The 25,526-nt window shown below is 41.4% G+C and overlaps 1 protein-coding gene across 1 annotated transcript; it reads left to right on the top strand.

Moving 5' to 3' along the window:
• The first annotated feature begins 424 nt into the window (after positions 1-424).
• On the top strand, positions 425-24,977 carry si:ch211-286b4.4 (zonadhesin). The gene is made up of 60 exons (XM_057351983.1): positions 425-565; positions 744-977; positions 1,072-1,259; positions 1,419-1,527; positions 1,605-1,755; positions 1,837-1,976; positions 2,066-2,215; positions 2,304-2,432; positions 2,878-3,033; positions 3,285-3,401; positions 3,519-3,680; positions 3,759-3,977; positions 4,185-4,352; positions 4,429-4,560; positions 4,683-4,898; positions 5,226-5,404; positions 6,302-6,404; positions 6,479-6,637; positions 6,727-6,889; positions 7,007-7,110; positions 7,203-7,382; positions 7,532-7,738; positions 8,241-8,420; positions 8,986-9,177; positions 9,593-9,742; positions 9,843-9,946; positions 10,497-10,699; positions 11,128-11,348; positions 11,464-11,610; positions 11,729-11,893; positions 12,425-12,576; positions 12,665-12,833; positions 14,038-14,146; positions 14,265-14,404; positions 14,518-14,643; positions 14,767-14,946; positions 15,043-15,267; positions 15,378-15,504; positions 15,633-15,832; positions 16,403-16,615; positions 16,697-16,842; positions 16,919-17,046; positions 17,144-17,291; positions 17,495-17,627; positions 17,801-17,950; positions 18,658-18,784; positions 18,858-19,069; positions 19,152-19,314; positions 20,547-20,626; positions 20,704-20,864; positions 20,946-21,036; positions 21,106-21,251; positions 21,702-21,900; positions 22,330-22,650; positions 22,935-23,038; positions 23,113-23,216; positions 23,578-23,657; positions 23,750-23,784; positions 23,882-23,995; positions 24,089-24,977. The coding sequence occupies exons 1-60, from the start codon at positions 448-450 to the stop codon at positions 24,320-24,322; spliced, it is 9,363 nt and encodes a 3,120-aa protein (XP_057207966.1). The 5' UTR covers positions 425-447; the 3' UTR covers positions 24,323-24,977.
• Positions 24,978-25,526: the final 549 nt, after the last annotated feature.

Here is a 25,526-nt window from a genome sequence, read left to right as displayed (position 1 = left end):
TCATCATTTACTCAACCTCTTGTCATTTGAAACCTGTATGACTTTCTTTCTTACTCAGAACACAAAGGAAGATATTATAAAGAATGTTGGTAACGGACAACGCTGGTGCCCATTCACTTCTATTGTATGGACCCAAAACCAATGCAAGTCAATGGGAACTGCCTTGTTCTGTTACCAACATTCTTCAAAATATATATTTTTTGTGTTCTGCAGAAGAAAGTCATACAGGTTTGAAATGACAAGAGGTTGAGTAAATGACGACAGAAATTTAATTTAACCCATTACTTTGGGTTAAAAGTAAACTGTTCTCATTCACTAATAATTGTGTTCTAGTTTGCATGTGCACTATACTATCCTTTTCGATTCTAATGTTGTAACATTTCTGTTTACTGGGGCAGTTACTTTTGTCCTGCCAATGGTTCCTTCAGTGAGGGCATTGAGTGCCCAATGGGCCATTATTGTCCTATAGGCACCCATCAACAAAATCAGCACCCATGTCCAACTGGGACTTTTAATCCTCACACAAGGATGTCCAGCCATGAAAACTGTTTACCCTGCCCTCCAGGTACAATTTCTGCAAGCAACTGAACTGCTATCAGGTCTTTTCAGTTATATGCTGTTATATCTGTTATTCTCACAAGGTGGATGATACTGGCCTTTTTTCACAGCATTTGAGTTCCTCTCCCTAGTGCTTTCAACATCTGTCAAAACTCAGCTATGAAAAAATCTACCAAACTTTGCAGGATTTTTCTGTGAGTCTCCTGGACAAAGTGCTGTGTCTGGACCATGTGCAGCTGGATACTTTTGTCTTTCAAAAGCTGTATCCTCTGCACCTTTGGATGGAGAAACAGGTGGCAGATGTCCTCAGGGATACTACTGTCCCTTGGGGTCCTCATCTCCTGAACCGTGTCCACTGGGCCATTATAGCAACAGCAGCAGGAACACTAAGCGGGATGACTGTCTGCCCTGCCCTGCAGGTCAGTGCTTTTCTTTAATAAATGTCAAATGTCACATTGAATGATGATTTTTTTCTCACGCATTGCTAATCTGTGGATGTTTTTTTCCATGTAGGATTTGCTTGTTCCAGCAGGGGGCTCTCCTCTCCTTCTCATGTGTGTCAGATGGGCTACTACTGCCCACAGGGTCAAAATTCCAGCCAGCCTGTCAATTACATCTGCTTATCTGGGCATATGTGTCCAACTGGCAGCACCGTGCCGATCTCGTGTCCCCTTGGGACTTATCAGAATTTACAGGGGCAGGTTGGTATAGAAGGAAGTGTGATCTCCTGTTTAACAAACTTTATTTGAACATATTTAGCACAAAATGTCCATCAGACAAAATGTAATGTATAAAATGTATTTATTATTATTATTAATTTTTATTCTGTTAATTATTTCATTATTTTATTTCCATTCCAGGCGGAATGTTCTGTGTGTCCTGCAGGATTTTTTTGTGCCAGTTTGGACACAGAGATAGGCGGAACCTCCACACCTGTACCTTGTCCTAAGGGATATTACTGCCCTCCAGGTACTGTCAAAATTTCTCTGACAACATGATGAGGAACTATAAGCTTTCTCGCTCTATATTTAATGTACTTTCAACAGGCGCAGAGTCAGGAATGAGCTTCCCCTGTCCTGTGGGCACTTTTAACGGTCAGTTAGGCCTGTCCAGGGTGAACCAGTGTGTCCCCTGCCCCCCTGGTAAATACTGCAGCTCCTCTGGCCTGGATGCCCCAACGGGTGACTGTTCTCCAGGGTGATTGAGCTCATTAGTTCCCTCCACTTCTGCAACGTTTGCACCCTGTCGAATACAATGTTAATCTCTTGGATTTTGCAGTTTTGTGTGTATCCAGGGTGCCTCGCTATCAGAGCCAGTTGGAGATTCCACAGGAAGCAGATGCACAGCTGGCTTCAACTGCCCGGGGGGTACCAGGCATATGGAGCCCTGTCCTCCGGGCACATTTGGTTCATTAGAAGGTCTTCTTTTAATCAAAGTAGCATATGTAAAATCATACTCATGCTGTTAAAAAGTGAATGAAGCACTAATATCACAGATGTTTCAATAGGTGCAGCATCTGTACAGATGTGCCAGTTGTGTACGCCAGGGCAGTACTGCGGAGAACCTGGACTGAGTTCACCCTCTGGCCCTTGTAGTGCAGGATACTATTGTACTCTAAGGTCACACTCCCCTACACCTCAAAACTACAATAAATCTGGTAACTGACTCCACCCACCTCAGTGATTGACCATTTACAAGGTCACGGGTCAAAGCATCATGAGGATCATTATTTGAATGTGTTTTAGGATGTGAAGTGTCTGGGACAATTCATTCGGTGGAGAATAGTCATCCTCGGATTGAGTTCATTGGGGGTGTCTGTCCTGCAGGGCACTATTGCCCCACTGGGAGTACACAGCCAGAACCGTGCCCTCCAGGTAAAGCCAAACAAGAGGAGTAGTGGAGTAGTGGAGGAGTAGTTTTAATTCAAAAGTTGTCCAGTGTATAATGAGTTTTGGTTTTCTTGGGAGAAAAATGTATTCAAATCAATAAATAATTTAAAGTTTTGGCATAAAAAGTCATCGGGGGAAGTACAAAAAACTATTAAAGCTGCCTTTCACTGACTCAGTTTGAAGGCAGATATTATAGTATTGGCTCCTAGCATCAGGAAATTCTTAATAATCTTTACATAAGTTTATAACATTTCAATATAAAAAGATATACAGTATAATGTAATGAAGATAAATCACTAAAGTGCACCTTCAATTGGCTTTACCAAAGTACAACTAACATTAAAATGAAGCCTAAATTTAGCAAAATACTACACAATGTATGACCATTTCTCATCTGTGTTCAACCAAATTAACTGTCAATGTTTCACAGGTACCTTCCTGGGCCGATGCGGCGCTACATCTGAGACAGACTGCCATCTCTGTACCCCTGGATCATACTGCCCGGACTGGGGCCAGATCTCGGTAGAGCTCCTGTGTCCTGAGGGCTGGTTCTGTCCGGCTGGTTCTGTAACAGGACATCATCCTGGTAATATACAACACTGACGTAGCAGAAATCCATATTGTCCACTGTGGGCAACTGAGGTACTGTATTTACAGAGTAGCCACAAATAGACAGAAGCAGTCTACTTCCTGCCATTTATCTTTCTGACTAGCCACAGCATCTCCACAGGCTTGCCCTAGTGCTGTCTGAATTATTCAGCACAGTTGCCATCAGCTGTCTAGACGTAGCCTATGTATATACTGCCATTCCTTTACCTTTACGGTCTGTCTGCTTAGACCGTCAGTGTCCTCCTGGTTACGCTTGTCCGTATGGCACTGTCGAACCCACCATCTGTCCACCTGGTACTAATCAGCCTCTGCCGTTCCAGGCTTCCTGTCAACCGTGCCCAGCAGGTAAACATTATATTCTAAAATCTGGCCATGTCTAATATATAAGTGAATAGGTAAAACCTGCTGTAGTATTTGTTTTGTATGTTACTAATATACTGTACATGGTTTTTAATCCATTAGGGTTCTACTGTTTGGAGGGTAGCTCCACCCCCTTGCCCTGTCCTGCAGGTACTTTGAGTATGATTGAGGGCTTGGCCTCTCAGCTGGACTGCGCTCCATGTCCTCCTGGGTTCTACTGTAACGTCAGCGGGCTAACCAGGCCTTCAGGAGTTTGCTCTGCAGGTCACCTGCACAGAGATCAGAAATTCCCATTAGTCTGTTCTAGCGGCGTGTCTTTAAAACCTGTTATTTATCTTAAAGGTCATTTCTGTTTATCTGGAGCCACGGAGCCTACCCCAGTCTCACAGATGTATGGGGACATCTGCCCAGCAGGATATTACTGCCCCGAGCAGAGCGGTGTTCCTTTACCCTGTCCTGTCGGGTTCATTTTTACAGACAAGGGTGGCACCTCTTTTAATGACTGCACCCCTTGCCCTCCAAGTAGATATTGCTCTGCGCCGGGATCCTCTAAGCCTTCAGGTTAGATCAATCGTAGGGTTTAAAAAAATCTTTCACACTTACTCTTCACAATAAAGTTTTGCTAGTGAAACACGCAATGTTGTCTAATAGACATCCTATGCGTAAATTTTGACAGGCACTCAAATTTGCATCGAGTGATAGGAAGTTGCTTAATAAATCACATAAATGATCTTGAAGGTAATGTTTCACTGTTATCTTCTCGCGCAGGTTTTTGCGCTCCTGGCCACTATTGCATTGGAGGTGCGCATACTGCAGCGCCCCAGGCCACGCCCTCTCAGCAAAACTGCTTTTGTGACCTCATACCAGTGCCACTCCTCCAGAAGTATGAGCTTTGTCATAAGAAGCACAACTTAACCTGCTCAATTCACACTCCTGGTATGTTTTCATTTATGATTCCCACTGCATTCATGTGATGAGTATGTTAAGACTGCTTGACACTTTATTCAAGTAGATGCTGTGGATGTGTGGAGTGCTCTGGATCTCAGGCCTATGTCCGATGAAGCACAATCTGAACTTTATAGAGAATCTCCACAGCATATCACGCAAACATGTGCTGGCTTTAAAGGAGACGTTTGTCCCATAGGTAAACAATGTACATTTTTACTTAATACTTAAATATATTTTTATGGGGTTTTGCAAGCAAAAATCATATATTGGCATTGGCACTCAACTTAAAATCTAAACCTCAGTGAATCTCCTCTGCAGGATCTTATTGTCCTGTGGGTTCATCGCTTCCTCAGCCATGTGATGCAGGATTTTATTGTAACGAGAGTGGACTGCACATCCCTGTGGGTCTATGCTTTCCGGGATTCTACTGTCCCACAGGCTCTTCAGATCCCAATGCTGTGCTCTGTCCTCCTGGACACTGCTGTCCCCGAGGCACACCATTAGCCCTGCCCTGCCCGGAAGGGACCCTAAGAAGTAAGTAAACTTACACTACCAGAAACTATATGGGATGTGGATCTTATACAGAGAGGCTCAAATGTCTATCGGCATTTCATCATGATGACATAAACATCTGCAAATGCCATTTATAATCCTATTGCAGTCTATTAAAGAATGTTTGGTGTCATTTGACCTCAAGTCTATGTCTTTATTGTCTATTTATAGTCATTTTGCTGTCCATTAACCAACTAAAAAGCTTTTAAAGATATTTCTCTCAATCATTCTGTAAAGGGCAAGTCACTTTATGCTTTACCTTTATGGTTCAAAGCTTTTCCAGTATTTTCACTGTATAATACCCAACAGACTCTGCTGGGGGATCGAGTGTAGAGGACTGCCAACAGTGTCCACCTGGATATTTCTGTGAGCAGATAGGCCTTACAGAACCCTCAGGTTTGTGTTCAGAGGGATTTTACTGCCCTGGAGGACAGAAATCATCCAGACCACCAGAGTATGTGTGTGATGCAGGTCACTTCTGTGAAAGGGTAAGAGTTGCTACCCTGAGAAGAAGCTCATGTTTCAGACAATCATAGCAAAAACAATAATCAATGTTTTTATAAAATCACACTTGGTTGTTTGGCATTCTTTTAACAGCCCTTATGTCCATTATTATTTGTTAGCAACATTAGCATTTCTGTCAGGCAAGTTTAATACTATTGCCACTTTTGTCCTCCATTATCTTTTTTAACCTATTTTCTTTTGACAAAAACTGAACAAATCATAATCAGATTAGCATTCAGGAATGTGTACGTATGCAAATAAACACTGTACCTTAAAACAGATAAGCTCTAAACATAAGCATAAGAAAGGTAGTCTTGTCTGTTTAAATTTAGCATGTGTATTCTGAAATAATAATGCTAATATTACAAATATATACTGTATATATTTGCACCATTTAGCACTATAAACATATTAAAAACACATTTGTTGCTAACTATATAGGCCTAAACAAAAAGTTGATCATACAGAATATATTTTATTTTTCACGTGAAACTCAAATGAGGAAAATGGCAAAAGCGCCCCCTATAAACGTTATTATGAACAGACATAAGTAATTAAAGTTGTACTTCTATACGATTTAGACTAGAGATCAATTTCTAGTAACAAAATGATTAAGAAATATAAGTTAGTTAATAAACCTATTAAAATGTTTAAATTACTTTTATGCAACGGTCAATGCAAACATTATTATCAACATGAAATATTGAAACATGACATTTTTTTCATAAATTATTTTTCAGAATTGTTCTTACATGAAATGTAATGCTGCATTTACTAATTTATGAAATTTCTGTCACCATCTCTCACACTACATTTATAAATGTGTAAGAATTGCAGTGTGGGCTTCATACAACTTTGACTAACATCATTGCTGCTTTTAGGGAAGTGTAATGCAGAGGCCGTGTTTCCCAGGTAGTGTCCAGCCCAGTATAGGCCAACACAAATGTGAGCTGTGCCCTTCCCGCTTTTTTTGCCCCGAGAAAGGTAAGCGTAATGTTTCAATAAATTACCAAACAGTTTTCGATATGTGTTTGCTTATGGATATTTTCTTATTCTAGCTATGATATACCCAATCCAATGTCAGCCTGGCTTTTACTGTCCAGTTGGGGCAGCCAATCAACATCCATGTCCATCTGGGAGTTATGGGAACCAGTCTGAATTGGCTCAGTCTTCTGAATGCACTCTGTGTGACCCTGGGACCTATTGTATGGGGTCAGGTATGACAAATGATTATTGTCCCTAGAGAGAGCATGTTAATCTTGCCTGGGCATTTGTTTTTGCAGTTGATATTTATTTATCTGTCCAGGAAATGTTTCCCCGACTGGCCCTTGCAGTGCAGGTTTCTTGTGTTTTGGAGGCGTATCGGTTCCATCACCAACCGATAATGAGACTGGAATGCCTTGCCCCTCTGGTTCTTACTGTGCTGCTGGAAGTTTTGCTCCTGTACCTTGTCCTAAGGGCACATTTAGGTGAGACATAAAAACACAATAACAAATGAGAGCTGATCACCATAATTTGATCTTTTAAATCTATAAATTAAATGTAAAACAGATTTTTTTCAATGTAAAACTGACATTTTTTTATAGCAATCAGCTTCAACTGTCCAACCTTGGTCAGTGCCAAAACTGCACACCAGGGTTTTACTGCTCAGTGCCAGGCCTGACATCAGTCAGTGGACCCTGCTTACCAGGTTAGCATCTCATTGTTTACTTTTTTCCAGACATTTTTTAATCCCTGACAGGAACTCTTGTTTGTTTCATGTTTGCTTTTCTTTTTTTACAGGGTTTTATTGCAGTGGGGGATCTCCAACCGCAGCTCCTGTATCAGCCGTGTTTGGCGATGTTTGCCCTCCAGGTCACTATTGTGAGATTGGGAGCGCTGTGCCAACCCCCTGTGCAGTGGGCAGCCAGCGCTCTGATACTGGGGGAAAGGGTGCAGAGGACTGCATGCCTTGCCCTGGAGGTAATGATCTATTCTGGAAATCTTTGTTCGGTGCCTGCAGGGTAATGCTGCATTCGGCCACCAGCATTTATTAGTCAAATTAATTCTGCACTTGTTTGGTAGAGCGCTTCTCATAGGAGGATGGACCTTATTGTGTTGTTCGACCACAGGGCAGTTCCAGGATCAGCGAGGGCAAAGGGAATGTAAACCCTGTCCTCCTGGATTCCACTGCATCAGCTTCACACAGGACTTTACTGGGGTCAGCACACCTCTCATCTGTCCTGAAGGCTTTTTCTGCCCCAATGAAACTCAACCTGGAAACCCAGTTCCTTGTCCTAAAGGAACATACAGTGATTCTGTAGGCCTTGTGTCAGCAGGTAATTTATTTTCTCCTTAATTAAAATATACGTTTTATAATCAACATGACATTTATTCATTCTGAAGATCTATTGACAGAAATGCAATATAATATACATAACTATGTCTTCAGAGGTGTATAAATCGCTTACATAATTAAGCGTTATGTATTTATTACCTTAGAATGAGCTATTTTGATCTACATACACGCGGGTCCCCTTACATGGAATTGGTCATGTTGTTTCTACAGTAGCCCTAAACGGACAACTGCTACAGAGCACATTTGTAAATTTGTTATCTCCTTCGGCAAAGAAGTGGAAACATGACGACATCTTTGTCCTGTGTCAGCCACCATAGTACTAAGAAAGTGAGGGGTGGAGTGAGCCGTTGGTTGCAATTAGCAACGTCACCACTAGATGCCGCTAAAATCTCCACATTGCTCCTTTAAGGCTGTGGGCATTTTGATCTCATGACAATTGCAAAAAGCTATTTTTCTTTCACCCTACTTGTATTTCTTTACAGAGCAGTGCTTAGTGTGTCCTATGGGCTATTTCTGCGGCTCGGATGGACTCTCTAAACCGTCTGGACCCTGCGCTCCTGGATTTCTCTGTTTTATTCAGGCCACAGTTCCCAACCCAACTGACAATAGCACTGGCACCTTGTGTCCACCAGGGGCACACTGCCTTCTAGGACTAAGAGCAGGTGTTGTGTGAAGGAGCGGTTTAGCCCCTTTCGAATTCCCTTTCACATGGCATTAAGATAATAGCGTAACAATAACTTTAAAGGAACAGTTCACCCAAAAATGAAAATTTTGTCTTATTTCCTCGCCCTCGAGTTGTTATACATTTCTTTGTTCTTATGAACACAGAGAAAGATATCTGGAAGAATGCTTGTAACCAAACAGTTCTTGGCCACCATTGACTACCATTGTAAGAAAAAATGCTTTATAAATGTATTTGTTCTGTTGAACACAAAAGAAGATATTTTGAAGAATGTAGGAAAGCAAACAGTTCTGGGGCACTATTGACTACCATTGTATTTTTCCTACCATGGTAGTCAATGGTGGCCATGAACTGTTTGGTAACAAGCATTCTTCCAAATAACTTTTTCTGTGATCATCAGATCAAACAAATTTATACAGATTTGGAACTCGAGGGCGAGGAAATTATGAATTTTTATTTTTGGGTGAACTGTCCTTTTAAAAAGCACTGATAAATGCCAGAGATGTTCAGGGGTTGTCGTCTTATGTTATCTAATTGCTGTATAGGTGAATGTTCAGCAGGCTATTACTGTGACTGGGGCTCCAGCAGCCCAGAGCAGAGTCTCTGTCCTGCTGGCTTCTATTGCCCCACAGGCACCCCAAAGCCTCTGGCCTGCACTTCAGGCACTTTCAGCTCAATCATGGGCAACAGCCAGAGAGAAAACTGTGAGCCGTGTCCAGCAGGCTTCTACTGTCAGGGTGAGTTTGTGTTTCTGTCAGTCTTTCTATCATCTACTTGTTTTTCTTGAGGAACAAAAAAAGTATTTAAAAATGTTGTTACCAGTTGGTAAACAGTTTTGAAGCAAACTGGCTGAAGAACAGCTTGCATAAGACTGTTATACAACCTAATTTCACACTAAACCTTTAATTATGTACAGTATTTTAACACAAAAAAGTAGATGTTTATTAAATAATAATTTTGGTTTTGAATTTACAATACAGTGTATTAATTTACTGTTTATTTACTGTTTACTGTATTTTTAAAACTTGTGTAGCTTTACTTCAAATGAAACAGCTTTCACTGTCAACAGTTTTGCTGGTACAGATTTGACTACTAAAACTTCGACTTTTGTTATAAATCTATAACAATATATCCTGTTCCTTAAAAATGCAGGGGAAGGAGTGGCAGAGCCTCTTCCTTGTCCACCAGGGCATTTCTGTCCCTCAGGTACATCACAGGGCACTCAGTTCCCATGCCCTCCAGGAACAGTGCAGCCTATTTCTGGTGCAGTCAGTTCTGAAGAATGTCTGCCATGTCCTTCAGGTAATACTGACAACTGTTCCCTATGTTGTCATGAAAAAATATCACACAGCTTGGGGAAAATGTTGAAATTATCTACTCGCCACTGATTTTTATGTTATAGGCAAGTTCTGTGCTAATCATGGTCTCTCAGAGCCTACAGGGAGTTGCCAGGATGGGTATCACTGTCCCTCAGGTTCCACCAGTCCCAATGGCACTGGAAACGAGGTATACCTTGTTATTTAGGGACCCTTCCAGAAACAATGTTATCTTTCTGATTTACATTTTATTCTGCAGAAGAAGCTAGGGTTATAATAACATGAGAGGCATTAACAAAAGTGACAAATTGTCGCTGTCCTTCTGAAACCTTGTGTCTCCATATTTTAGGGTTTTATTTTTTGCCATAAATCATTAAGATTGGTCACCTTTTTGTTTGTCACTGGGTTTTTGCAAATTTTTAGCCAAAAGTAAGTATTAAAAAGTGCTTGTAAACTTTGACAGCACAATATTTAATCATTTAAAAAGTACAGTTTTTTTCCATTTCCTGAAAAACTGCAAATTTGGACTATTCTTTTGGAAGAATAGCAATGAAATTGAATTAAATGCTAGGTTGCAGAATTATAACCGTTGTGTATGTGGTTTCTTTATTTTCCAGATCATTTTCATAGCAAAAATATCAAGGGGCATGCTTGTTTTTTAACACATAGACTTACTCTTTATCTGGCACATATTATTTGTTCACTGAAGGTTAAACTCATTTACAATGTGTGATTTACAGAATAAATCTACAGGCAACAACATGTGCCCAGCTGGTCATTATTGTCCAACTGGTATCGGCTCGCCTCTCCCATGCCCTGCGGGAACCTTCTCTAGCTCCCCAGGGTTAAGTGTGGCGGAGCAGTGCCAGCCGTGTCCTCCTGGGTTCTTCTGTGAGGAGCCTGCAATGGTCCATCCCTCAGAAGCAGCTCTGTGTGATGCTGGGTAATCATATAGAGTCATCTGACAGCCATACACCTACACCCACTTGAGTTCAGCCAGCCCGCTGCGTTTATGTGCTGCTAATCGATCTTAGTGGATACATTTGTATTACTTCAGATGTTAGCGATTAATGGTCCATTACACATGAAATTGTAATTGACATTGCCTGTTACAGAAATTGAAAAGTTACATAAAGTAAGTGCAGATGAGAAGAGAAATGGCATTAAAAACTAGACTTTTAAATCCATTTGAATCCACTTTGAACATTTATGCTTTTACTTTAGAGCATTTCATATTTTAAGTGGGTTTAATGCACATTTGAGGAATTAAAAAACACTTTTCTAAAACTCCATTAGAATCACACAGCGGAACATATTAAACACAAATTGACCCAACTTGATTCTAAAACTAAAAGCTCTGTCTTCATACAGATATGTGTGTATCAATGGTAGCCATAGTGCTCGACCAGTCGATGGACTACGAGGTTACATCTGCCCCAGCGGACATAGCTGTCCCATTGGTGCTCCACTAGAAGTGCCATGTGAGCCTGGCACGTACAGCAATGCACCTGGGGCTGCCCACTGTCTCTTATGCCCAGCTGGTACAATGTGTCCTTCCCCTGGCACACAGGAGCCTTTACCATGTCCTATGGGTCAGTATTATCATGATGGGTCCTGACTGAGTAATCTTGTCAAAATTTCATCATATGTATTTGATGTTTCCTTTGCTATGCATCATTTTGTATTGCTACGTCTGTTATCAATCAGGTCATTATTGTCCTAGTGGCACTGCTATGGCTGTGCCCTGCCCGGTTGGCACAATGGGTCAGATTACCAGGGCTCAGTCTGTTGCTGCCTGTGTCTCCTGCCCTACCGGCCTCTACTGCGGTTTACCTGGTTCATCACAACCGCAAGGTCCGCTGTCATTCATTGCTATTTAATTCATAAATAGCATTCATTGCTTAAGTATTTGGTAAGGGGTTTATATACAATACACAGGAGCTAAATAACTCAGATTGCTTTGATCTCATAGGTCAATGCCAGCAGGGTTATTTTTGCCAAGGAGGGTCTGCATATCCTGCTCCTTTGAATATGTCTGGCTATCTCAGAAATGGCCCGTGCCCACACGGTCACTTTTGCCCTTCTGGTACCTTGATGCCACTGCCTTGCCCAGCGGGCACCATTCGTAACCTCACTGGTATGTGCAGACAATTTTACATTAATCTATTGAACATTATGAGTAAAATGTTAAAGCAGTTCAGAAGCACAGTTATTATACATATACACTTATTATATATACTGTAAGTATACTGAATAATTGTTTAGTTTTAGCACAATATACAGCATTAGGATACAGTAAATGAACCATCAAATGCAATCGATTGCGATGTTGTGCAAAGCAATAATGCACAGAATCCCCTTTAAAGTCAAAGTCAAAGTCTGCTTTATTGTCAATTCTGCCACATGTACAGTACATAGGCCTACATATAGAGGATTGAAATTGCGTTACTCTCAGACCCATGGTGCATACAAATAACATTACACAGAATTAAAAATAAAATATAAAATATTTGGGGTTTAGTGTGGGGTCATATAAATTCAGTTATTCTATTAAATTATTTACATGCTGCCCTACCAATGTTCTCTGGAACTACATCAGTGTTTTATTATTACCAGTTTCTTCCTTTGTTTACCAGTATATATTGTTTTGTCTCATAATGAAACCCAGGGGGTTACTCCATAGAAAGTTGTCTTCCCTGCCCAGCCGGGCACTATTGTGCCAGTGAGGGCCTTGATTCTCCAACTGGACCTTGTGCTGCAGGCTTCTACTGCCCTTTAGACTTCTCCTCCACCACCCCCCACGCCTTCCTCTGCCCCAAGGTCAGTTCATTTTTTTTGTTCTCACATGACTTCTGTACATTTGTAACTGAATCTAGTGGGCCTGACTGACAGGGTTATTCTCTCTCAGGGTCATTACTGTCCCTTGGGCTCTCCTCTGGCCTTGCCCTGCCCCACGGGACAATACCAGCCTAATCCAGGCTCTGACAACTGCATCCCCTGTCGTCCAGGCTATTACTGTGAGGAGGCAATTATCGGAGACCCCCGGCCTTGCCCGCCACACTCCTACTGCCCTGCAGGTGCTATCTGTCACGATTCTCAGGGGGAAAGAAACCATATGCAGGCAGCGGGGATGAAGGGGTTAACAAAACAGATTTTAATAGTACAAAACAAAGAAATAAAACAAAGACCCACGATGGGGATAACAGTTTAACAGAATAACAGGATAAACAGGACGAAGACTAACCGACACTAAACTAAGATAACCACACTTGACAGAAACTAAACTGGACACTTACTAGACTCATGAAAACAGCAGGGACAGGCAATAACAGCAGGCTAGGGAGGCAAACAAGAACAGGGGTACACTGAACGCAAGGACACCACACACAATGACCGAACACAGGACAATGAAACATGAGGGCATTTTATAGGGAAGACAAACGAAGGGTAATCAACGAGGGCAGGTGGGAAACATTAGACATGGCAGGGAAGCAATACATGAAACGAGAGGGGCGGGGCCAATGACAAGACACTGGAGAGAACGCATATTATTGTCAAAAGGACAATAATATGTTTCTCTCCACACATAACCAAAGGCTTTGTCATGACAGCTATCTAGCTGTGGATATCTACAAAATAAAAATGACATCCAAATTACAATAATCAATAAATAGATTAAATAAATAAATAAAACTCTGACTATTATAAAATCAAATATTATTAATGCTATAAATGGATTTAGTCATCACAACGTATAATGTCATATAGGGCAATAAAGTGTTAAAATTAAAATGTATAAAAATAATCATTTGAGTCTACTAAAAATAAGGTTTAAATATTTGTTTTAAAGTGATTTCAAACATGTATGGCTTTCTTTATTCCACAGAACCCAAAAGAAAATATTTGAAGAATGTTGTTAACTGGCACCTATTCACTTGCATTGGTTTTGGGTCCGTTAAATAGAAGTGAATGGGTACCAGCGCTGTTTCTTCAACTTCCTTCAAAATATCTACTTTTTTGTTCCGCGGAAGAAAGAAAGTCATAAAGGTTTGAAATGACAAGAGAGTGAGTAAATGATGACAGAATTTTCATTTTGAGTTGAATTGTTCCTTTAAGACATAGACATAGTTTATGGCAATGATATTACAGTTTAACCTTCCAGTTAAAGTTTTGACACTGGCAAGATTCTAAATATCACTAATATTGACCAATAACCACTTTCATTCGTCTTGTTCATCACATGATGCATCATCACTTTTGGTGTCAATGGTTCATTTGCAGCCACTATGATTCCACAACCCTGTCCCAATGGCACACACACTCCTCCTGAGGCAGTGGGTCTGCAGGAGGAGAGAGAGTGCTTGCCCTGCCCACCAGGAAAATTCTGCAGGTACTTCTGTGAATCATAAATCAGTGTCATGTTTAGTATGTGTTATATACATTATTTCATGCTATAATATTTACATTATAGCGTGCTATATACATATGTATGTCTGATAATTGCACAGGGTTGGCAAGGTCAAAGGTCAGTGCGCTGCTGGTTATATATGCTTCTCTGGCAGTTCAGAGTTCACCCCGCAGGGTAACGTTCAGCTCAACAGAGATCATTGTGAGTGGGGTGTGCAGTGTGCTGGACCCTGTCCTGCTGGTATGTTTATCAGGTTTATGTACTTGATATATGGAAAATATGTCAGATTGTATCAGATTTACAATGTAGAATGTGTATTATTGTTGAGAGTTTACTGTTGTTTGTTTGGGTAGGATTTTATTGCCCTGAGGGAACAGAAGAGCCTTTAACTTGCCCTGCTAACACTATAAGACAAACCCCTGGCGGAAGCGATGTACATGACTGTCTAGTCTGTCCTCCAGCACACTGGTGTAAAGAGGGTAAGTCTAGACAGGACATAAACTATGGTGAGAGAGTGAGTAATCTGAACCAGTTCAGTGAGTCATCTGATAAAAATAAAAAGAATCAAACAAATCAAGATTTTTTTCTCTGTCCTCATACAGGTGACCCAGTCCTACACATATGTCCACCAGGCTATTATTGTGACGGCATAGCTGATTATGAGTCTGAGGGGAGGCCGGGGCCCAGAGAATGTCCTCTTTTCACCTACAGGCCCACACCTGGGGCAGGAAGCAAAGGAGACTGTCTCATCTGCCCTCCTGGCACCTTCTGTAATTCCACAGGTCTCTGAAATGCTGTAGGCATAGCATAGCCAAATACAACCTTATATGGTCCTCATGGTCAAAGTTATTAACATGATGTTATTTTATTGTCTCCAGGACTCATTGACTTCTCAAGCTTTCTCTGCCCTCCGGGTCATTGGTGTAGCGGGACAGGTTTCCCAGTGCTTTGCCCCGCAGGCACCTTTAGGGCACAGCCGGGGGCAGCTTCTGCTAGCCACTGTGAGCTTTGTCCTCCTGGAACCTACTGCCCAGACCCTCGCACCACAAGCTATGCTAATACAGCAGGCATCCCTTGCCGAGCTTCTTACGAATGCCCCACAGGTGGGCTGGGAATCAGTTTTGTTTGTAGCGTATATTTGCATTGTACAGTGCAACACCCTCAGACAATATGATCTTCTGAGAATGAAGTGTTATTGTGATTCACTGTCCAGGTTCAGTCATGGAGATCCCCTGCCGAGCTGGTTCATACTGCGGAGCTCAGACAGGTGTGCCCACGCTGTGCCCTGCAGGTTACTTTTGTCCTGAAAGATCTCACACCTACAGCTCACCACAGCAAGTGTAAGTCCAACTTGTCCTTTGCCAATCTAGACTAGCCTATAAAATTATACCAACTCAAAAGTGTATCATTGACTTGAATGTGATTTCTAGGCCAGCAGTGATTGATACTGTGGGGTTTATGTTGGCAGGTGTAGTTTTCCATATTACTGCCCAGCCAACAGCTCTGTTATGCTGTCCTGTGCTGACGGCTGGATGCCGTTGAACACCAGAGGGTTGAGGACGTCACAGGAGAGCAGCTGTGTGATGTGTGCGGCCGGCACTTACCGGCTCAGTCTGTCCTCTCACCTTAACTGTCTCCTGTGCCCTCCAGGATATCACTGCCCACCAGGTCAGCACATATTATGGACTCCAGTGACCATTTATATTCATAGATAATCAACTAGGAATGCACAATATATTCGAATGATCAAAATAATGCAAATGTGCAGATTACACTGGTTTGCCATAACTGAATGATTTTAATACTTCAAATATTTTGTATAGTCAAAGTTTTAGGTTAATGCTGATTATATTATATTTCAGATTGATTTTAGAAACTTAAATCGTTATCATATTGCTTATCATATATTGCATTATTTAGCTATTTATTTAGGTTATCGTTTATCGCATTGTTCTACAATATTGTGCTGCTTTAACACAAGCTGTTTAAAATCTGTGACCAGTCAAAACTGAATTAGTTTTCTACAACCTTATGTAAAAAAGCATATTTGAAAGAACTAAAATCTTAATATTAAAATAAATTTAATTGATCAATTTAAATAGCAGCGTTTCACAAATATTAAGCCTTATTTGTAAAACATGAACATTTCTGTAAAGCATTAATGAGACCATTTGTCCATAAATTGTTACATTCAAACTTAAAAGTGGAAATTTAAGTACGTATGATTTTGTGTCCAAGGCTCACACCATTTTAGTGGTCAGCACTGTCCAGTGGGATACGTTTGTCCGCAAGGCACATCAGAACCTATTCCATGCCCTCCTGGATCATATGGAAACCGTTCTGGTGCCGAATCACAGGAGGATTGTCACAAATGTCCACTGAGCACCTTCAATCACCTTCATGCCCAAAGAGCCTGTTTCCCTTGCGGGAGCTCGTCCACTTCGGCAGCTGGTCAGACCACATTATAACAATTCAATGGAGTGCAATTCAAAGCGATCACCGTTCAGCTCAAATCATGTTTCCTTTTCATAGGAGCATCCTCTTGCACATGCATAGGTAAGAACCGTGCGTTTCAGCACTCGGATGGCTCGTGCTTGTGTAAAACAGGGTTCGTCTTCTATAATGAACTGGACTTCAAAAGCTCCACCGCTGACAGTGAGTTTGACTGTCAGCCTGAGGTGAGATATGTGCACTCAGTTTGAGAGTGTCCCATTTAGCTCCATTTCTTGTGTGATAAAACCATACACTGTGTAGGCGAAGAAGCGCTGTTGGGCGGGGCAAGTGAGACTGGCGTCTACGCTGGAGTGTGTTGTACCATCTACCTACTCTTGTAACGTGACGTGCGGACCCCATGGTGGGAGTCTGGATGTTGGGATGGGCATGTGCGTTCATTCTTTTGAATACTGCATACTGTATTACTGTTTGCAAGTGTAAATTTGTCTTTTTTTGTGAAGTAAAAGCGAGATTTGTTTTACGCAGCTGTCACTGTGAGAGGTATGTGTCCGTTGAGGAGCTGTGTAACTCCTCATGTCTGTCCACACTGCCCGTGCTGTCTGCCAGGCTGCTCAATGATGGACAGCTACTACTGAGAATCAAAGGCTCAGATGAAAGCAGGACCTGGAGCAGGGTGAGCTCTGGGCCAGACTCTCTTTAATAAATCTGGTGTCTGGATGATGTTTGCGTGTGCTAGAAAGAGAATTTCTATAGCAAGGGGAATCAATGTTTAAGCCTCTTGCCAAGCAACTTTAGTCTCACTTTTTTTTCAAGATTCCTGACGTGATGAAATTATTTCAATGCACTTATTGCACAGTTGTTTCCTTCTTCAAACAGAAAATGGTAAATGTACTAGGACCTAACGTCCACGTCAAGAACATTGGCAGGATCCACTTTGTTCAGTTTGCGCCTGATGGAGTGTTTGGATGGATTTTGAAAGACCTTCTTCTCATTGATTCTTTACTGACAGGTACAGCAGTTGTGGTTTTTGCCCTCTTCACATTGTGTGTCTGACATCCAAACTCTATTATTTTGCCTAAGCCTAACAGTTGTAAACCCACAACTCAGGATCTGCCTGTACAAATGAATTATTTAGTGTTATTGTCCAACATGAACTTTTAACATTGCTATGTTTTCTTCTAGAACGAGTCGAAATTCTGGAGAGAGATTTAAGGAGAAAAAGAGATGCTGATCAAAATGAGATTTTCAGGCATCTTCCACGTATTCCAAATCCTATAGCCTGTCTGTCCCTGAATGACATGCTCATCTTTCAGCTCACTATAAACCACACAGGTTTGTTACTGTCGAATACAAAATCATAATTTTACTGCTGTAAAGAAAGTCTAACATATTGCTGCTGTCAGGCGGAGACCTTGTATGTCCATATCTCGGATATTGTCTTTCATGAATCATTACTATTGGTCACCCTTTATGTTTGTCTATAACATTTAAACAATGAAAGTACTGTGACTGTGTTTAATTATTTAAAAAGTACAGTGTTTTTTAAAAGTTTTTTCACCCGACAGCAACAATATTTTGTGTTTTGAGTCTGAAATTCATACTGGTCTGAGCTGGCCTGTTCATCAAGGTTGTACAGACCTTATAATAACAACGTAAATGTAGTATGCATGTTATCAAATATATTAATATTAACAAGATGCGTTACTGCCATTGAAATGAATGGGGAGGAACGCAACGCTCCATATGGCTGCCCTAGCGAAGTTTGCGCATGCGTAGTATCTAAAGCAACATGAAAAATACTGTTTTTAAGCGCAATTTGATCATAGTCAACAAACGTTATGGTACAGTTTACGTCATGCGTAAATGTTGTTTTTAAATATGTTGTTTAATTAGGATTTTAGCCAGCGATTGTAGAAATATCAGTATTCCCATTCATGTCTTGTTTGAATTACGTAATAACTGCCCGGAGGCGCGTTGCAAAGATGGCCGCCGAGTGACAAGACTTCCCTAAACGGACTTTGATGTTATATACGTTTTAGGCCGCCAGCTCAGCCACTTCCCAGTGTACCAGAAAGATCATCTGTTCAGCAGTAACCCTGGCTGGGACTTTGGTGCTTTCAGACGTCTGCAGCATCTCATCAAACACACACAGCTGAATTCCACCAGGTATGAATATAGACAGTGTAGATCCCACCTCGCTTTTACCAAAATCTACATCTGATTCCATTGATCTCATCAGGTTTGCACATGTGTTCATGGAACCGGGCAAGTATGTGTTCGTGGATAACGCAGTGTCCGACTGGAGTCTGATAGTGGTGGTGAGTGAGTGGGGCTCAGAGTGCAGCCCCTCCACAGCTGCGTTCCAACCCGTGACCCCTGCGCAACTAGTGCGACATGGCATCATAAAACAACACAGTTTAAATCTGCTTCCAGACTGGGGGATCATCACAGGTAAGCCAAGTTCTCGTTGGGATTTGCTGTGAGTTTACAAAGAACATACTGTAACTATGTCATATTTTATATTTCTCCGAAGGGTGTTTATCTCTGCTGGCGTTGCTGATTGTAGTGTTGACAACTTCTGCCCTTGTCTTGAGACCTAATCGAGCACACCTCATAGCTCAGGGGAGGCCGAAAGCCAAATGGCGGAGTTTGGGTGAACCCAAGGTTCCTATTGAGTATGTTTATAATACAGACTGGTAAGTCAAATACCGCTAGTTTTAACACTTGTTTAAGTACAAGCTGTTCCCCTTCAGTCGGTCTCTCGACGTTGTGTTGAGAGACAGACTGGGGGTTTGATCATGAGAACCTATCATCTCTGAGAGGAATTTTAAAAGCCAATGGGCTTGGCGAATGGCACATGCACCCCAGTCCCCGCCCTGTGCATACGGGTATAAATGGAGGTGGCGGCGGCCATTCACTCATCCTTTGTTCTTCGGAACCTGCATGACATATATGTCAAGCGCTTTATCTCTTCGAGATTCTCCTAGACTCTTCCAGACTGCTGGATTTACGACGCAGAGCAGCGGACTTCTCCCTCTCGATAGCGGACTTCCCCCTCTCGATAGCGGACTTCCCCCTCTCGATAGCAGACTTCCCATGGGCGTCTCGGCAGCGAGCTACAGATCTAAAAGAGCAAATTCCTCACAGTTGCGAGCATATCTCGCAGCTGTGTTCTTCGGTGTGACAGACTCATCCCTGAGTCAGACGGGCACAACACCTGCGTCACATGCTTGGGGCTCAAGCATGCTGAGGCAGGATTTGTCGATCCGGCATGTTCCATATGTGCGAACATGGCGTTTAAGGTGTTGCCGTCACGGCTGGCTACGTTCTTTGTGATTGCTGCCGCCACCCCGTCTGCTTCCCAAGCGAGTTCGACTGCCGCTTCAGCGAGGTCAACTGCTTCGGCGAGCAGCGGGGTTGATTTGGAGGTTCCTATGGATGTTGTTCCGTCGGCTTCGCGGACCACCCATACCCCAGCACGCTCACCTGGCTCGTCGCCGATGGGCGCGGTGGACCGTCCCATAGCGGGCAGACTCAGCAGAGGGATGAAGACAAACTCTCTGTCATAGCATCGGACAGCTACCTCCTGGCATCAGATGCGGAAGACCTCTCGGAGTTTCATGCCACAACGCTTCGCTGACCTGCTGCTGCGACCGAGAGATGCCTCTCAGGTTCCTCAGCCCAAAAGATGAGTGAATGGCCGCCGCCACCTCCCTTTTATACCCATATGCACGGGGCGGGGACTGGCGTGCGTGTGCCATTCGTCAAGCCCATTGGCGTTTTAAAATTCCTCTCGGAGATGATAAGATCAAACCCCCAGTCTGTCTCTCAACACAACGTCTCGTTCCCTCCATCAGGGAACAGACGTTACAGTCGTAACCGAGACGTTTTTTGTGCACTTTTGAGTGGGATTTATATTGGTTTTCAGTATGGACGGCTCTGAGCCTTTGGGTCTCAGAAGGATAGGAGAGGGAGCTGAATCAGAGGAACCTGCTGTGTGCAAAGGAGGTAACTGACAATCAAGTGTCAGACAGACAATAAAAATACCAACTTTTTCTGTTGACTCTGTTGTCTAACTTGTGAAGGTTTCAAAAATACACTGATGGAGCTTGAGGAGTTCAATGTGAAAACGCTGTATGACAAGTTAGAAGATCAGAATTTACACCTGGCGTCCCAGCTGGCAAAGCATCGTAAAGATACGCAAGACTTCTACAGGAACATGTGTCAGCAGATTGATGCTCTGAGGGTCAGAAAACATATAGATCCGATCAGAACTGTCTTTGTAGTTTCCTATAAAGTTGTGCTAATAAGCACATCTTGTTTGTAGGACACACTAGAAAATATGGAACCCTCAAAGATGAACCAGCTGAAAAATATGCTGGATAATGAAATGCTGGTCAGAAAAGAAAGCACTCATGGTAAGATTATATGCATTCTCAGAAGTCACATGTCCAGTACGTGTGGTGTAACGTTAAGTGTGATTTCAGCAGAGCCGTGGATGGGGTTGATGGGAGATTTGCTGAAGTCTTTAGAAGCGGTCATGTTCAGGATGAATGGAGATGTCCTACAGCAACAGGACAGCACGGCTACAAACAGCCGCAGAGAAAGTGAACGTCACGCTGGATACATTCAAGTTAGTCATTCAAAGACATTATTGGAACAGTTCGTCCATACATGAAAATCTTAATTTTCTTATCCTCAGGTCATTTTGAACCTGTACATTATACTTTTATTCTTTCTGGAAGACACAAACTATGTAAATGAATGACTCTTGCTTGTGTGGAACACAAAATAAGATATTTTATAGATCCATTGTATGGACACAAAACCACTGAGACATTTCTCAAAATATCTTCTTTTGTGTTCCACACATATACACGTGAATTCCATGAGGGTGAATAAATGATGGAAGAATTATTATTTTGGGGGAACTATCCCTTTTAATTTTCTCATTATTACTTTTAGATCATGACATTATAATCTTCCCCTCCAGTGAGCTGAAAATTCAAGTTAAAACATTGTTAAATCATTGAAGATTCGTCGAAATTTTGGTCATTCAGTTTGTTTCCTTCTTATTGAACAGTTTTCCCCTGCAGACATGACAGAACTCAAAGAAAAGATGGATACATATCCATGCCACCGTACCTCAGGTCGGAGCACCGTCCCCTGCGTGAGTGAAGAGGAACTGGCCAAGTTTGTGTGTCTGACGCCTCTATCCAGAACACTGCTGGAGATAAAGGAGTCACTCCAGATGCTTGTTCACACACCCAGTACAGAGGAAGGTTAGTACACATTTGTGCATTTGAATTCATTTCAGTAGTCAATATCTTTTACGGTCAGTGAGCTACAACAGCAGTAGAAATTAGCGTTGAATTTAAACTATTATGAAAAAACGTGGAACGGGAAAATGGTATTGAATTTTGTCTTTAAATTTTGATTTTGAAAAATGTCTCATGTAAGTGTTTCACAAAAATATTATTTTATATATTTTTCTATATAAGAAAAATGTCCTTTTAAAAATGTGAAGAATGTATTTTGAATCGTTTCTGAACCCACTGGTAAAAAAAATATTGTTTTAAAAGATTATTTAAAAAATGTATTCCTAAGACAAATATAGGCCTACTCATTATACTGTATAATATACTGAAATGATTTTTACAGTGAGGTTTTCTCTTGCTGTAATGACAAACATCTGTTTTCTTCTCCTTCAGTAATCATCAGCCCGGTGGAGAGTGAGATGACACACCTGATTCCTGTCGCCCTTGACAACCTTTCCCCACAGCATTTTGCAGTCTTCCTGTTTGGCTGCCACGTTGTGCGTCTGTTGCACCGAGCCTGTGCTTTTCCCCCCGTCATGCTGCTGTTGGCTAAGACGGTGCCGGTCTCTCACTGTGATAACCTGCTGGCCTACTGCAATAAAAACTTTTATTACGACACAGCCAATCAGATCCTGTACATTCTAGAGAGTAAACTTCAAAACGCTGGCCAGTTCATCTCTGTTATCTTGCATACTATGGCCTATATAACCTCAGGTAAGATGAGCCTGCTACCCTTATATAACTTATATACAGTATATCATCTGTTTTAAATGATTGCTTTGTAGTGGAGTTATAAAATATCTGAATAAACTTAACAATACACTTTACCCATTACAAGACACAAGAGTACACATTTAAAAATTTGCACAATAAGTAGCTATTGAATACGTATTATATTGCACAGTGTATTACTATATATTTTACTTATATCAATGCACATGTGTGAATATTATTTCGTGTGGATATTCTTTTATTTTAAAGCCAGTTTACCCTTTCAGGCTCAAAACCTCCTGAATTCATGAAAACCTTTCATTTGGCCATATCAGCATTAAGCATGCAGCTGTTTCATCACTCCTTCACCGAGGACCAGAGGAAGCAGCAGGTGATGCATGTTTGAAGTCTGACATTCATATGAAGTCCAGGTGGAGTTGTAATATGCTTTCCTTCATATGTTAGAGGGATGAGGACACACAGGAGGCCTTTGGAACCATAGTGGAGGACTTCTTCAGTGTTAAAGTACCTGCTGAAACTCATTTCGCAGAGCACATGCTGGCCGAGAGGTTTGTATCAAATTTTGGGAAACATTAAAGGATAGCTTATCCAAAAATAAAATAAACACAATAGTAGTCCAAGTGGCTCATGCTATATACTGCATATATTTTTTTGGTAACACTTCAGTATATGGCGCAATTCTCACTATTAACTAGTTGTTATTAGCATGCCTATTATTGGCATATTGGCTGTTTATTAGTACTTATAAAGCACATATTCTGCATGACCATACTCTACATCCCGAATCCTACCCAATACCTTAATCTAACAACTACCTTACTAACTATTTATAAGCAACAAATTAAGAGTTTATTAGGGAAAAAGTCGTAGTTAATGGTTTGTTAATAGCGAGACCATATTTTTTTATAGACAAAAGGTGTATAAATACTTTAAGTTGGAACAGCTCCTGAATGAATTAAAACCAACTTTAAAAGACAGACATGGAGAAGGTGAGAGATTATTTACTGTCTGCATTACACAATGTTCCATACAAAAGCTAGTCTACCATGTCATGTAAATTGTATTGTACTGTATCATGCAGGGCGGAGAAAATCCAGCCTCAAAATTCCCATCCCAGTGAGTTCCATAAAATACCTTTTGCATTGTGTGCACTTTAGAGTACACAGTATCTCTTCTCCGTCATGTAACTGGGATTTTTCTACATGTCCTTTAGGGGCTATGTGTGGAGAAAGAAATAAACAAACTCGATGAGGTTTACCAGGAGCTCTCCTCAAAGCTTGACAGTCTACCGGAAAAGAACACGCCGAAGTTAGACAAACCGCTGCAGGTAACAACCAGCCTGACTCAACTCATGTTTTAGAGGAACAGATAAGGATGATTTGGGCCTGTGCCAACCATTGATTTCTCTGCACATTTGCAGGATCAACACATGATGGTGGAACTTCAAAAATGTACGGTGGAGCAGAGACTGAAGGAGATGAAAGAAAGATTTTCTAAACTCAGCTCAAGCCAGAGAATCGGTTTTAGTGAAGAAAAAGCAGCTCACAGCAAAATACAAGCTCGGGAAAACAGCCAGTCACCCAGCAAACATAAACCAAACAGCGGCGGATCAGAGGAGCAGCCGTCTGCCACAGCCAGGACAGCCCACAAATAAAAAAACAGTAAACATACGGACAATGATGAAGAAAAGGGTATGACTGCTTAAGGAGTAATGTACAGTAATAAATATACTCTTATTTTTTCCTAAATAAAAAAATATATGAAAATACCCAACTAAAATTAATCTGATGCATTTTGGAGCACAAGTATGTCTGGCATGTTTTATCTTTACTTCAAGCTCTGTTGCTTGCTCAATCAATAACTCTACGCAGTTTGTCAATTGGTCAGCGCAGCTCTAAATTCTACTCCTCTAGGGAGAACAGACTGTGAACAGATTGGGGAGGAGATGTGGCTATCATCACTCTCTCAGTACAACAACTCTGTGTCTCTGTGTGCTGATATGCTCAAGAAAGTTCCATTGGCCGTGTGCCGTTTGCCTTTATCACTTAGATTAAACAAACTGTGTGTCTGCGCACACCATCCAGGGTCAGTCTATCCACTTAACATAACTGTCAACCAGTGCGTACTGATGCTGAACTGAAATCCATTATATTTCTAAATGTCTCAGCGGTTTGAGTTCATACAATGGAAGTCGACAAGTTGTTGAACCAACGTTATTCAAAATATCTTCCTTTGTGTTCCGCAGAAGAAAGAAAGTCATACAGGTTAGGAATAAAATGAGAGTGAGTAAATGATGAAAGAATTTTCATTTTTGGGTGAACTATCATTTAATATTCAAACATTCTCTATTGACTAATATAAAAGTGTCAATAAAATCATGTTGATTTGTATTTTTATACTGTATGATGTCAGTCTTTCTTTTACTTTCTTTATAGATTTAGCGTTTTATCTAAAACATCAGGAGTTGCTGCCTTGCAAGCTCTGTATGTTCTTCAGGAGATGGAGATGCATTTTCTCTTGTTCTGAGGCTTTGATTAATGTTCACATTTATGAACAGGTCATGCTGTATTTCTGGGGGAGGTGATCATGTCTATTTCTGTCCTGGCTCTCTTCGTTACACATGGACAGCTGCAATACCTGAGAAGAGTTCACTTGTATAATGAACTCTGAGCGTATTCAGGCTACTGTGCCATATATTGTTTTATTTGCAGAACTGCTGTGCTGAGGATCTGTCTTTGGCCATCTGTATTTTGTCCATTAATTTGAACTCGTCCTCATGTAAGTACCATTTCTTATTCATGCTGTTGCATGGAAATGATTGTCATGCAAATGAAAAATAGGTCTAATATTCTAGAACT

This window comes from Triplophysa rosa, linkage group LG14 (genome assembly GCF_024868665.1).
Source record: "Triplophysa rosa linkage group LG14, Trosa_1v2, whole genome shotgun sequence".
Taxonomy (NCBI): domain Eukaryota; kingdom Metazoa; phylum Chordata; class Actinopteri; order Cypriniformes; family Nemacheilidae; genus Triplophysa; species Triplophysa rosa.
The sequence above is the reverse complement of the archived record's forward strand: the minus strand, read 5'-3'. Positions and strand labels throughout refer to the sequence as shown.

What these genes read in the sequence shown, in the direction of transcription:
- si:ch211-286b4.4 (XM_057351983.1), top strand. Translation starts at nt 448, where the DNA reads ATGGGCCATTATTGTCCTATAGGCACCCATCAACAAAATCAGCACCCA. An exon ending in TTCAGGAGTTTGCTCTGCAG is followed by an intron (nt 3,681 to 3,758) that starts GTCACCTGCACA and finishes TTTATCTTAAAG; the next exon opens with GTCATTTCTGTTTATCTGGA. An exon ending in GCTCACTATAAACCACACAG is followed by an intron (nt 17,951 to 18,657) that starts GTTTGTTACTGT and finishes TATACGTTTTAG; the next exon opens with GCCGCCAGCTCAGCCACTTC.